At 48.7% G+C, this 13,617-nt stretch overlaps 1 protein-coding gene across 2 annotated transcripts; it reads left to right on the top strand.

The window, feature by feature from the left end:
• The first annotated feature begins 337 nt into the window (after positions 1-337).
• LOC105518449 lies at positions 338-2,728 on the top strand. Of its 2 annotated transcripts, XR_001002820.1 has the most exons (4): positions 338-388; positions 1,215-1,332; positions 1,659-1,847; positions 2,437-2,728. XR_001002820.1 is itself a non-coding variant. In XM_011951454.1 (2 exons), the coding sequence occupies exons 1-2, from the start codon at positions 1,677-1,679 to the stop codon at positions 2,623-2,625; spliced, it is 360 nt and encodes a 119-aa protein (XP_011806844.1). In that variant the 5' UTR covers positions 1,325-1,676; the 3' UTR covers positions 2,626-2,728. The 2 variants fall into 2 exon arrangements, 1 of the variants encoding a protein (XP_011806844.1); XM_011951454.1 differs by lacking the exon at positions 338-388 and having other exon boundaries at positions 1,325-1,847.
• The last annotated feature ends 10,889 nt before the right edge of the window (positions 2,729-13,617 follow it).

Genomic DNA, 13,617 nt, shown 5'->3' with positions numbered 1-13,617 from the left:
ACTTTCACTCCCAAACAAGATGGAATCATAGAGAACGGATTTCCTCTCCTGCCTGAAAAAATCAAAATAAACTGAACCAAATGTATAAAACAAGAGTTCTCAAGACACTGGATGATATGGTTCGGGTGTGTCCCTACCCACATCTCATCTTGAACTGTAGTTCCCATAATTCCCATGTGTTGTGGGAGGAACCTGGTGGGAGATATTTGAATCATGGGGGTGGTTCCCCCATACTGTTCTCGTGGAGGTAAATAAGTCTCACGAGATCTGATGGTTTTATAAGGGGTTTCCCTCTTCACTTGGTTCCATTCTCTCTTGTCCACCACCATATAAGATGTGCCTTTCACTTTCTGCCGTGATTGTAAGGCTTCCCCAGACCTGTGGAACTGTGAGTCCATTAAACCTATTAAATCTCTTTTTCTTTATAATTTACCCAGTCTCACGTATGTCTTTATCAGCAGCATGAAAACAGACTAATACACTGGATATCAGGCAACTAGGCACAATGATTTCTGAGAATGTGGAAAATAACGTGAGCCTGCAATTAACCCAGCTTCCTTTCTTGAGAGGGTTTCCAGGCCACAGCATGGACAGGGTTACCCAGGTGGGGCCTGGCAGGCTCCTCGAATTGGGAAGACAGAGCTGAGAATTCAGGGAGACTCTGGTCACAGGTAGGAGCAGGGGGTGATGCTGAGAGCCCCTGGGGCATGCCTGCCCTCTGCAAAGCTCATGGTTGGTTGCAACGAGGTGGTCTGGGGGTGGACATGGGCAATGGGGAGGCTGCATGTGTTACAGCCAAGCTCTCCCCTCCTTCTAGTCTGTCTGGGTTTCTGCTCCTGGTAACTTTGCACTGATTCCAGAGACAGCAATTGTTCAGGTACCTGGGTGTAATTCCAAAAAACAAACCCCAAACCTGGCTCTTGGTGCTTTCAGTGATGGCTCAGAGCAGGAATTCTCTGGCTTTGGAGTGCATCCTCAAAGGTGGGGGAGGCTTGCTGAAAAGACAGCAGTCTGGTCCCACCTCAGGCTGCTGAACAGAAGCTCTGGAGCAGGCTCAGGAGTTTCTTTTCTAACACGCTCCCTGAGAGATCCTAGCAAACGTTTGCACAACACTCACTTGAAAGCTGTGTGACCAAAACCATGATCACAGGTTTGTCCCTGAACACGGTGGAGAAATAACCTTTCTCTTAAATCTCCCCTACGTGGTGACTTAGGGGAGGAGCCGGAAGAGAGCAGCGCTTCACAGTAAAAGGAAGAATTGCTCGAACGGAGGCGGAGGCGTTTCAGGCATGAGTCACAGGCTGGGTGTGGAAGAGGCAAGTGTGAAGCAAGGTAGGCTTCCCAGCATCCCTCCATGCACAGCAGGGGCTGGCCAGCCTCAGCCAGGCCAGATGGAGCCCTGGAGAGTGGGGCCGGCTGCCCAGCTAGAATGCCTCCTTTTACTTACAGCAGGGGAAAAAAAAAAAAGGCCTCCTCTCAATAGCAGAATTATCTACGTTTTCCCTCCCTTCCTCACGTAAATGCTTTTGAGGAGTGGGAGGAAGAAATTGGAGGCTGGAACAAATACCCTTTGCCCTCCTCTGAAAGCAGCCCGGGAGGGGTGAGAGGGTGTAGGAGCAGAGACTCCAAACGGCCCCCACCTGCCAAACCATTCTCAGGAACAGGCACCAGCTGAGATGCTGGCAGCAGCCACTCCCCTGCAAGGAGCCCCTCCCACTTCCTGTCCGGCACACCTGCCTCATTGGAAAGTGACGCACCCACTGTTTGGCCTCGGCAGCCTGATGTTTCTCGCCACACAGGAAGACAGTCATGCTATGGGAAGACCTCGGACTTTGCATCCAGCAGGTGTGAGTTCAAATTCCAGCTTTATAATTTGCAAGCTCAGAGGTGGATTTGCTGGGAAGCTAAACAAGCTTACCTGCAGAGCCCCCAGCTTGCACGGCCCCTCCCAAGACCTTAACCTCATTTCGTATTCATAATTTTGTAGTCTTTTCCCTTTAAAAGGCAGGGCAGCTGGAATTTTTTTTTTTTTTTTTTTTTTTTTTTTTTTTTTGAGAAGGAGCCTCGCTCTGTCGCCCAGGCTGGAGTGCAGTGGCCGGATCTCAGCTCATTGCAAGCTCCGCCTCCCGGGTTCACGCCATTCTCCTGCCTCAGCCTCCCGAGTAGCTGGGACTACAGGTGCCCGCCACCTCGCCCGGCTAGTTTTTTGTATTTTTCAGTAGAAACGGGGTTTCACCGTGTTAGCCAGGATGGTCTCGATCTCCTGACCTCGTGATCCGCCCGTCTCGGCCTCCCAAAGTGCTGGGATTACAGGCTTGAGCCACCGCGCCTGGCCGGCAGCTCGAATTTTTCAGCGTTAAGCCCCACGAGACCTGAGTCCACCTAGGAGGTGGGAGATATCCCTGCAGCATGAGAATAATAATTACCACCTTGTAGGATTGTTCTAGGAATTGCCAGACTGAGAACACACCACGCACCCAGAAGGCACCCAAGTCACAGAGCCTGATACTGTTCCCAGAGCGCCATTGCATCACCCTTGACCACAAGACCTGCGTCATTGGATTTGTCTCCAAAACTTGGGACTCTGGAGATAAAACGTCGTTGCAAGGCTACCTTTGCCACTGAATCTTAGCAGCTTTTGAAGCAAAGCATTTCAATAGTTAAACACTGTGTGTTTCTAATGGGTACTGGGATCAAAATAACAAAAACTCAGTCTGCAAAGGGAGAAGAATAGAAACCAGCAGATTTATTATTTCACAGAATGTTCCTCTCCTCTCAGGTAAACATGCCTAATAATATCTGCTTAACTAATGAGCACCGCATTGCCAGTGGGGCCTTGACTCTGATGATGTAATGCATTTCTGTGCCATCGCACCCCCCACCCATCTCGGAGAGTGTCTGAAAATTAAGTGGGGCAGATGTAATTATGTGTCTAATATGCAAGGTACACGTGCATGTAGAAGCGTGCATTGTGTAAACAACTGTACAAAATCAACTGCGGGTATCTGCTTGGCTCACGTCCTAGAAGCACCATTTTCATTTTATTTCAGTTCTTTTTTTTTTTTTTTTGGTAACAGAGTCTCACTGTGTTGCCCAGGCTGGCAGGCTGGAGTGCAGCAGCACAATATTGGCTCACTGCAACCTCCGCCTCTCAGGTTCAAGCAGTTCTCGTGCCTCAGCCTCCCAAGTAGCTAAGATTACAGGCATGTACCACCACGCCCAGCTAATTCTTGTGCTTTTAGTAGAGGTGGGGTTTCACCATGCGTTGGCTGGTCTTGAACTCCTGACCTCAGGTGATCTGACTGCCTTGGCAGTTCAACTTCACATGCAGCAGCCTTGGGCTATTTCTTTGAGAGTCAAATCGGCAGAGATGTGGCATGAAAGGAAAGAAGGCGAGTGCATAGCATGCTCAGGACTTTCAGGTCCCTCAGAGCTCCTCAGAGCCGCACCAGACACAGAAGACAACAAAGGCTCTACCTGGGGGACAGGCTCCACACGGTGTGGCCCAGCGTGACAGTGAGGGTTCCACCCATAACCAGCATGGGGCTCTATGCCAAGGCCATTCCCTCCCAAAGGAAACTCATGCAAGATCATTTTTTAGGCTAGTTTCTAATCTTCTAGCAAATGCGCTGGGTTAGAATTCATGCATTTTTTAGACTCCCATCCTCAGCACTAAAGACCCACTTCTGAGTGTGCTCCAAGCTGTGCCCAGGGTAGGGAGATGATTCAGACACAGCTGTGCCCTCCACAGGTCACAGGTGGATGGAGAAGAGTCATCCCTGCCCACAGAGACAGGCGGTAACAGGGAAAAGGGAAGAACAGGGTTAAGGGCACCCAGGAAAAGCCCGAGTCAGGTGTTAGAGAAGGAAGCAGCCAGAGCGGGCTGAGGCCGGGGGGTGAGGGGGACGCAAGGGGACGTGGGGTGACATGAGGCCTCCAGCAGGGGCGCAGCTTGTGGAAACCCAAGGAGCACTGCAAGCAGTGTAACTAAGGCTGGGCAGGGAGGGGAAGAGATGAGGCTGAAGTCAGTGGAAACCAGAAGGCCAAGGGCCTGGGGAGCCAAGCCAGAGGTGGAGCTTCATCCTGAGGGCCATGGCCAGCTACTAAAAGGATTTCAGGAGGGCAGTAATATAATAAGATTTTGGAATTTTCGTTTTTTGTTTTTTGTTTTTGTTTGGTTTCGGGGTTTTGTTCTGACATGGAGTCTCGCTCTGTCACCCAGGGTGGAGTGCAGTGGTGCAATCTTGGCTCACTGCAACCTCTACCTCCCGGGTTAAAGCGATCCTCCTGCGTCAGACTCTTATGTAGCTGGGACTACAGGCGCCCACAACCTGATTTTTGTATTTTTGTATTTTTAAGTAGAGATGGGGTTTTGCCATGTCAGCCAGGCTGGTCTTGAACTCCTGATCTCAGGCAATCTGCCTGCCTCGGCCTCTCAAAGTGCTGGGATTACAGGCGTGCAATACCGCGCTCAGCTAAGATTTGGGTTTTCAAGGGGTGGTCCTGGTTGCTGGGCACAGTGGAATTGAAGGAGATAGAAGTGGATTCTAGGGAGGGCATGGTGGCCTCTTCAGAAGCTGCAGGATTCAGAGTTTGAGAAGCCTCAGTGTGCATCAGACCCAGCACGTTCAAATGTATCCACTACAAAGACAAGAAACTTTTTATCTGAGGAAGGCAAGCCCCCTTTAAATGATCAGGCCTAGAGAGGCACAGATGTGACAGCTGTCACATCTCACTGCCCTACCTGAGAAAATAAATCTCCTGAAGCCGTTTGCTGTGTGGGCTCTAGGTTGACTGGTACCAGTAGCTATGCATCAACCTAACAATGCCACACGCCGGACACCATAACTCGTGCCCTGTAGTTCAACAGCGTATAGACAATCACTCATCAATGTTATTTCTGCAAACCGATGAGAATTCCCGAAAAACAGTTTCGCAATCGCCCCTTTCCCGATTTGTCTTCTTTTATTTAAAAGCTCAAGCCTCTCTTCTCTGAAGCACTTCCCAAGGTAACTTGGGAGTGCTTCCTGGATTGCAGTCCTCAACTGTGGCCCAAATAAACTCTCTACCTGTGTTAATTTCGCTTCCGTTTCTTTCTGTCGGTCAACACCACAATCTATATTTGAAATGTCATTCTTCCATGCTAGAATATGTATTTGGAAAAAAATTATTTTAATTTTTTTCTGACGTTCCTTGGCTGTAATACATTTCATCAGCTCTTGGCTGTGATCTGTGGACAATGACTGTGCACACCTACAGACTCACTCCTCACCTTCGTGAGGCTGGGACAAGGGTACCCACGGAGGCTTGTCCCACATCTGTAAAGGCCTCACATGCATGGCGATGAGCGTCTCCACCCTCATGTCCGAGCTCCCCTACCCCTTAAGCGACTCTCCCAACCCCACCCCACCTCAGGTCCAGGGTGAACATTCCAGCAGTGTGGTCTGCCCACAGGGGAGACCCAGGGAAGACACCTGCACAGTCCTTAGCAAAAGGCTTAGGGTTTGAGGGTGAGGAATCCCAGGATCCCAGACACCTGGTGTGGGCTTGAGGTGGGCTCGTGCCCTTGGCCCTCCCAGCTAAGTGGCTCTGCTGGAGGAGGCGGACCAGAGTGGGACCCTCAAAGGCACAGAGCCCTGGGCCGAGACCCCCAAATGCTCAAGTTTAAAAGTGATACTTTATCCTTGGGAACCCTTGCAAAGTAGGAAAATTTAACCCAGTGATTGTTTTCAAGATAGCTTTATGTTAATACTCAATTTAACCAATTCGAGAAATTGACATAAAATCAGCTAACCCCGTGTGTGTTTTTTATTGTTGTTGTTGTCGTTTTGTTTTGTTTTTGGCCCCTGACTTTTGTGGAGACCCATGAGATGCTTGGTCCTGAGCTTAACGGATGCAGGGGCCTGGCTGGGACCCAGCTGGGAAGCTGATGCTGTTCTCCAGGTGAGCGCTTTGCCAAAGGCTACTCGGAACACTGCCTGCCTCCAAACTGCTGCTTTCCTAATAGGTCACAAGCACTTTGCAAGAAGCTGCAATCCATCATCCGCTTCTGCTTGCATCCCCCCTCACATCTGTGGGTGGGAGAGAGGACAGAGCAGGGGGAAGCAGGAACTCTGAGGCTCCCACCTGGGGCACCCACACTTTGATGGGCAGGAGGTGCTCCTGGCCCGCTGGGTGGGACCTCTCCCAAGAGGCCCTTATGCCAACCTGGATGCTGGGGACACACCCAGCTCTCCCTTAGCCTGACCCGCCTTCCTAGAAAGACAGCTCAGGATTCATTTCTCCCCAGGGCTTTCATTGTGCATGAGAAGTCTCTCTGCCTTCTATTTTCTCTCCTCCAGGAAACCTCTCTCTGCAGCCTGAAGGCATGACTTTGAACTTTTCCAAGACTTCCAGCTCCAGAGACTCAGGACTGACCAACTTTCTCAATATCCTACTCCCCCAACCCCACTCTGGACTCCCAGTCAATCTCCCTCCCCGCTTTTTCCCCTGTAAAAAACCTAAACTGCTCAGTTCTTCTCCCTCAACCCCCAGATCACATCAGCCCCTTTGAGAGCTCCACTCTGGTCCACCACCTCTAGCAGAGCCACTTAATTGGGAAGGCCAAGGGCGTAAGCCCACCGGGAGCCCACACCGGGTATCTGGGATCCTGGAATTCCTCACCCCCAAATGCTAACCCTAATTTTAGAACCTGATCACAAAGGATTTCATCCTTGAAAGAAACTGGTCCAGCAATCTCGATTTTGACATGAGTCTGGAAAGGATCTTGAGCACTACGTGGGTCCCACTGGGGGTCCCATTGGGGGTCTCCTCCAAGTGGCTCCTGTTCCCTCCTGGCACGGCTGGCCTTTGCTCTGCACCTCCACTCCGCACTGAGGTCCCTTTGGCTAGTCCTCATGGAGGGGCCTCAGGAGACAGTGGGGAAAGCACAGGTTCTCCACAAACTCCAATGTGGGCTCAGTCTAGTCATGTGACCCTAGACAAGCTTTTAACTTGCCTGCACCCCACAGCACAAGTAACCTCCCCTGCTGTTATGGGTTGAGTTGTGTTCCTCCAAAAAAGATCTGTTGCAGTCCTAACCCGCAGGACCTGAAAATGTGACCATGTTTGGGCATAGGGTCTTTACAGAGGTCATCAAGGTAAAGTGAGGTCATTAGGATGGGCCCTAGTGTGATATGATTCGCGTCCGTACAAAAAGGGGAAATTTGGACACGGAAACAGACAGGCATTGAGGGAAGATGATGTGAAGAGACACAGGGAGAAGATGTCATCTACAAGCCACAGAGAGAGGCCCAGAGCAGACCCTCCCTCACTGCCCTCAGAAAGAGCCAGCCCTGCCAACGCCTCGATCTTGGACTTCCAGCCTCCAGAGCTGTCAGACAATAAACGTCTGCTGTTTCAGCCCCCATCCATGGGACTTTCTTAAGTCAGCCCTAGCAACAAACCCACCTGCCCTGTTGACTTCCTGAAATGAGAGAGCCACACGGCAGTGCTGCGTAAAGGGCAAGTGCTGCGGATTCATTCAGGCCATGAGTAATCATTGAGCACCGACAGTGTGCCAGGGACCACACAGGAGCGCTAGGGGTCTGCACCACCAACTTAGATAAAGTCCCTTACTTGCTTCCTTTACTTAAGTTATTCTCCTAGCCACCATGCAAGTGGAATCATCTCAGACTGCTACAGTCTTCACAGCTCCTAGCTAATCATTAAGCACATTGTAGGTGCTTAATAAGCGCCTAAATAATTGATTTACTACAGATTCGTAATAGCTACAAATTATCCAGTGTACAAGTCTGAATGTGGGCATGTTGAATATTTTATAGTCTTTAGCAACATCCAGAAGAACTAATCGTAGTTTGAGTCCAAAATAACCTCATTTATTTAGTACCACGACAGGCTTGTCCTGTTCTGTAGGGTGTAGAATATTGAGCCCAAAGGGATGGCATCTTGTTTGCTTTCATGACCTCCTCCCCTCTTGTATGGATACAGATTGTGGCTTTAGACAATTTTTGGGGTGAGGCTACATTTTCTGGGCGTAACCAACTTCAGATAAAAGATATTTTCTGTAATGCATCATGCAGGATCTTAATAATTCTAGGAGCTCATTTGAAAGTCATTTTAAACTGGCCTTTTGAGCGTTCTGCATTATTAGAAAGAAAGGGAGAGGAGAAGGGGGAAGTGGAAAGAGGGGGAAAGTGAAAAGGGGGAAGTGGGGAAAGGAGAGAACAGAGAGGGGAGAGGGAGAAAAGGAAGGAAGGAGGAGAGAGAGAAGGACAGCATATTTGGGGCAAAATCAGTCCCTGCAGTATGTGGACATTGTGTGCTGCTGGGCAGAAGGTTTTCAGCACGACAAGAATGAGAATGCCAAGTGCATAAATTATAATGTCGTCTTTTCCCTGCAAACAGTGAATAATTATAGATGCCAAGTGTCTCAGTGAAATCTGCTGGGCATATGGCCCCTTTTTGTCTTCACGCCACTTTTCTTTGCTCCTCCAGGGCAAAGAAGCCAGCATGAATTAGCACCTGGCCACAGTATCCTGACCTGTGAGAAAAAAAATGAGGGCATGTTTTCAATTTCCAGGGAAGCATACGTCCGTGTTTGATTCAAAACATATTTACTGAGTACCTAAAATATCCCAGGTCCTGTGGAAATACAGGAAGGGCTCATCACACAAGGAGTGTACAACCTTAACAGACAGCCCAGCGCCACAATCGTTCATTGAGTGACTACTGTACACCAGGGGCTGTGCGAGGTTGGGGGTGCAGATGGAGGCACCAAAGTGAATATTCCATCAACTCCTGCCCCAAAAGGGATTATAGATTCATGAAAAGGGAGATTCATAACAAATCACGTCTTTTCCTTTCATTCTCATAGCAGTCTACAAAGGCGGCACAATCATTCACCCACCTTGCAGATGCAGCAACTGTGGCATACAGTTTCAGTCACTTCCTTGCAAAGGGGACTAGGAAGTGGAGGAGGTGGGTGTGAACATAGCCTGGCTGTGCACACTGGGCTGGCATAGTCATCTCAGCACAATGGAGCAGGAGGTGAGGGGTGTATGCAGGCAAGCAGCCAACAAGGATTCAGGAGAGGACACAGAAAATACTTCCCAGAGGTGCAGAGATGCTGTTCGTGGAACCCAGAGGAGGGAGTGACTCCAACAGGAAGACTGGCAGAGGCATCTGGAATGGCGTGGAACTTCAGCAGGTGAGGAAGTTGGGAAAGGCCAGTGCAGAGGCAGGCAAGAGCAGAGGCAGGCCCATGTGGGCTGGGGATGCCAGGGAGGACGAGGGGCCTTGCGGGATGCAGAGGGAGTGGAAGCAAAGTCGGAGCTCAGAGGGCCCTGCTGGTCTGCTGAGGAGCTGGATACATCTTATTTGTGCTGTCTTACTCAGTTTCACACTGCTATGAAGACACTACCTGAGACTGGGTAATTTATAAACAAAAGAGGTCTAATTAACTCACAGTTCCACATGGTTGGGGAGGCCTCAGGAAACTTACAATCATGGCAGAAGGTGGAGGGGAAGCAAGGCATATCTTACCATGTGAAGCAGGAGAGAGAGCGCATGCAGGAAAAACTACCACTTTTAAACCATCAGATCTCATGAGAACTTCCTCACTATCATGAGAACACCATGGGGGAAACTGTCCCCATGATCCAACCACCTCCCACCAGGTCCCTCCCTCAACACATGGAGATTACAATTTGAGATGAGATTTGGCTGGGGACACAGAGCCAAACCATGTCATTCCACCCCGGCCCCTCCCAAATCTCATGTCCTTTTCACATTTCAAAACCAATCATGCCTTCCCAACAGTTCCCCAAAAGTATTAACTCATTCCAGCATTAACTCAAAAGTCCAAGTCCAAAGTCTCATCCGAGATAAGGCAAGTCCCTTCTGCCTTGCCTTCCTGAGCCTGTAAAATAAAAAACAATTTAGTTGCTTCCAAGATTCAATGGTGGTACAGGCATTGGGTAAATGTTCCCATTCCAAATAGGAGAAATCCACCAAAACAAAGGGACCACAGGCCGCTTGCAAGTCCAAAACCAGTCAGAGCACATATTAAATCTTAAAGCTCCAGAATGACCTTCTTTGACTCCATGTCTCACATCCAGGGCATTCTCATGCAAGGGGTGGGTTCCCAAGGCCTTGGGCAGCTCCACCCCTGTGGCTGTACAGGGTACAGCCCCCATGACTGCTTTCACAGGCTGGCATTGAGTGCCTGCAGCTTTTCCAGGCACATAGTGCAAGCTGTCAGTGAATCTACCATTCTGGAGCCTGGAGGACAGTGGCTGTCTTCTAATAGCTCCACAAGGCAGTGCCCCAGTGGGGAATCTGTGTGAGGGCTCCAACCTCACATTTCCCCTCTGCATTGTCCTAATAGAGGTTCTCCATGAGGGCTCCACCCCTCCAGCAGACTTCTGCCTGGACATCCAGACTTTTCAAATCCTCTGAAATTTAGGCAGAGGTTCCCAAAGCTTAACTCTTGTCTTCTGCACACCCAAAGGCCTAACACCATGTGGAAGCTGCCAAGGCTTGGGCTTGCAACCTCTGAGGCCATGGCCCAAGCTGCACTTTGGTCCCTTCTAGCCATGGCCAGAGCTGGAGTGGTTGTTGGGACATAGGACACCAACTCCTGAGGATGCACAGAGCAGCAGGGCCCTGGGCCCAGCCCAGGAAACCATTTTTCCATCCTAGGTCTCCACGCTTTGATGGGAGGGGCTGCCATGAAGGTCTCTGACAAGCCCTGGAGACATCTTCCCCATTTTCTCAGCTATTAACATTCAGCTTCTCATTGCTTATGCAAATTTCTGAAGCTGGCTTGAATTCCTCCCCAGAAAATGGGTTTTTCTTTTCTACATGGTCAGGCTGCAAATTTTCCAAACCTTTATGCTCTGCTTCCCTTTTAAACATAAGTTCCCATTTCAAACCATCTATTTCTGAATGCATATAACTGAACACTTTCAGAATAAGCCAGGTCACATCTTGACTACTTTGCTGCTTAGAAATTTCTTCCACCAGATATCCTAAATCATCTCTCTCAAGTTCAAAGTTCCACAGATCTTTAAGGCAGGGGCAAAATGCCACCAGTCTCTTTGCTAAAGTATAGCATGAGTGACCTTTACTCTAGTTCCCAACAGGTTCCTCTTCTTCATCTGAGATCACCTCAGCCTGGACTTCACTGTCCATATCACTATCAACATTTTGGTCAAAACCGTTCAACAAGTCTCTAGGAAGTTCCAAACTTTCCTACATCTTCCTATCTTCTTCTGAACCCTCAAATTGTTCCAACCTCTGCCCATTGCTCAGTTCCAAAGTCACTTACACATTTTCAGGCTATCCCTTTTTTTTTTTTTTTTTTTCTGAGACAGAGTCTTATTCTGTCACCCAGGCTGGAGTGCAGTGGTGCAATCTTGACCACTGTAACCTCCACCTCCCAGGTTCAAGCAATTCTCATGCCTCAGCCTCCCAGGTAGCTGGAGTTACAGGCATGGGCCACCACCCCCAGCTAATTTGTTGTTGTTGTTGTTGTTGTTGTTTTTGTATTTTTAGTAGAGACAGGGTCTCACCATGTTGCCCAGGCTGGTCTCAAACTCCTGAGCTCAGGGAATCCATCCACCTTGCCCTCCCAAAGTGCTAGGATTACAACGCGTGAGCCACCACACCCAGCCTCAGATTATCTTTTTAGCAATGCCCCATTCCCAGTACCAATTCTGTGTATTAGTCCATTTTCACACTGCTATAAAGACACTACCTGAGACTGGGTAATTTATAAACAAAAGAGGTTTAATTGACTCGCAGTTCCACATGGTTGGGAAGGCCTCAGGAAACTTACAATCATGACAGAAGGCAAAAGGGAAGCAAAGCATGTCTTGCCACAGCAAAGCAGAAGAAAGAGAGAGCGCAGGAAAAACTGCCACTTTTAAAACCATGAGATCTCATGGGAACTCCCTCAGTATCACGAGAACAGCATGGGCGAAGCTTTCCCCACAATCCAATCACCTCCCACCAGGTGCCTCCCTCAACATGTGGGGATTACAATTCCAGATGAGATTTGGGTGCGGACACAGAGCCAAACCATATCAGGTGCTATCGAAGGTTCCTGAGGAGGGATGTGACATGATCCAGCCCATGTAGAGGACAGTAACTGGTAACCACAGGCAGAATTCATTAGAGAAGGGAATCAGGTAAGAAATCATCAGAGATATGGGATCATTCGAAAAAACCATTGATCCTCCAACTGGGTACCCCAAAAGGGTAACTAGGACAATGCTATGAGGGAGGAAGATGAAACAAAAAAGCAATTTCCCCAGTAGAAGCATCCATAAGGTCCATGGCAGTGAGTTAAGGGTGCCCCCACTTTCTCAGAGTATGTTGAGTAAAACTCAGATGCAAAACTACGTTTAGTATAATTATATATGTGTCAATGAAAAAAATGCATAGAGGCTGGGCACAGTGGCTCACACTTGTAATCCCAGCACTTTGGGAGGCTGAAGTGGGTAGATCACTTGAGGTCAGGAGTTCAAGACCAGCCTACTAGCCTGGCCAACATGGTGAAACCCCATCTCTACTAAAAATACAAAAAATTAGCCAGGCGTGGTGGCACACGCTTGTAATTCCAGCTACTCAGGAGGCTGAGACACGAAAATGGCTTGAACCCAGGAGCCATTGCAATGAGCCAAAATCGTGCCACTCCACTCCAACGTGGGTGACAGAGCGAGACTCTGTCTCAAAAACAAAACAAAACAAAACAAAAAACAAATTTAAAAATGCATAGAAAAAAGTGGAAACATATACAAAAAATGAGAACAATAATTGCCTTTAGGAAATGGGATTATGAATTTTTTAACTTTCCTTTCTCTTGTTCACCTGCACTTGCTAAGGTTTGTGCAGTAAATATTTTACTTTTGGAGTCAGTTAAGTTTTGAAAAAAGCAGAAAAAGCCCACAACTGTAAGAGATTCTTCCTCTCCATAGCAAAGCTGATTCAAACAGCAGTTTTTGAACACAGTAGTATCATGCTGGTTGGTATCGTCTCGGTAGCAGAATGAGAACAAAAAATCATCCAGGGCAATAGGAGCGGCAATATGTAGCAGAGAAAATAGCCCAAGTCAAATTTATGTCCAGCCAAGACCACCATGAAAGCTGAAAACTAGCATCCCTGCCTCCTCTGCCCACCCTATCCCATCCCACCTTCATATACATCCGCCCCCACCCATTAGCCAGAGCATTCCTTTGATGGCCTAAGTTAGATGTTGTCTATGCCCCAGGGCCTTTGCACCAGCTGGTCCTCAGGTGCCAGTGCTCTCTCCCAGTGTCTCACATGGCTGAATCCCTTGTCAGGGCCCAGTTCAAATTTACCTACTCAGAGCAACCTTCCCTGACCATCATAGCTAACATAGCCAACACCCCCTAGCAGACACCCCATAGAGTCTAATCCAGCTTTGTCCATAGAACTTTCAGTGACAATGAGACTCTTCTGTGTCTTTGCTGTCCACTTGCCACATGTGGCTATAAGCACTCAAAATATGGCTAGTGTCAACTAAACATGGAATTTTACATTTTATTTCTTTTTTTATTATACTTTAAGTTCTAGGGTACATGTGCACAACGT

This window comes from Colobus angolensis, unplaced genomic scaffold (assembly GCF_000951035.1).
Source record: "Colobus angolensis palliatus isolate OR3802 unplaced genomic scaffold, Cang.pa_1.0 Scaffold32, whole genome shotgun sequence".
NCBI classification, from domain to species: Eukaryota; Metazoa; Chordata; class Mammalia; order Primates; family Cercopithecidae; genus Colobus; species Colobus angolensis.
Note: the sequence above shows the minus strand (reverse complement) of the source record. Positions and strands in the feature narration are given on the sequence as shown.

Excerpts from the sequence above, each read along its gene's own strand:
- LOC105518449 (XM_011951454.1), top strand. The coding sequence starts at position 1,677 with ATGCTGGCAGCAGCCACTCCCCTGCAAGGAGCCCCTCCCACTTCCTGT. Across the intron at positions 1,848-2,436 it reads GGACTTTGCATCCAGCAGGT|GATTGTTCTAGGAATTGCCA; the intron begins GTGAGTTCAAAT and ends ACCACCTTGTAG.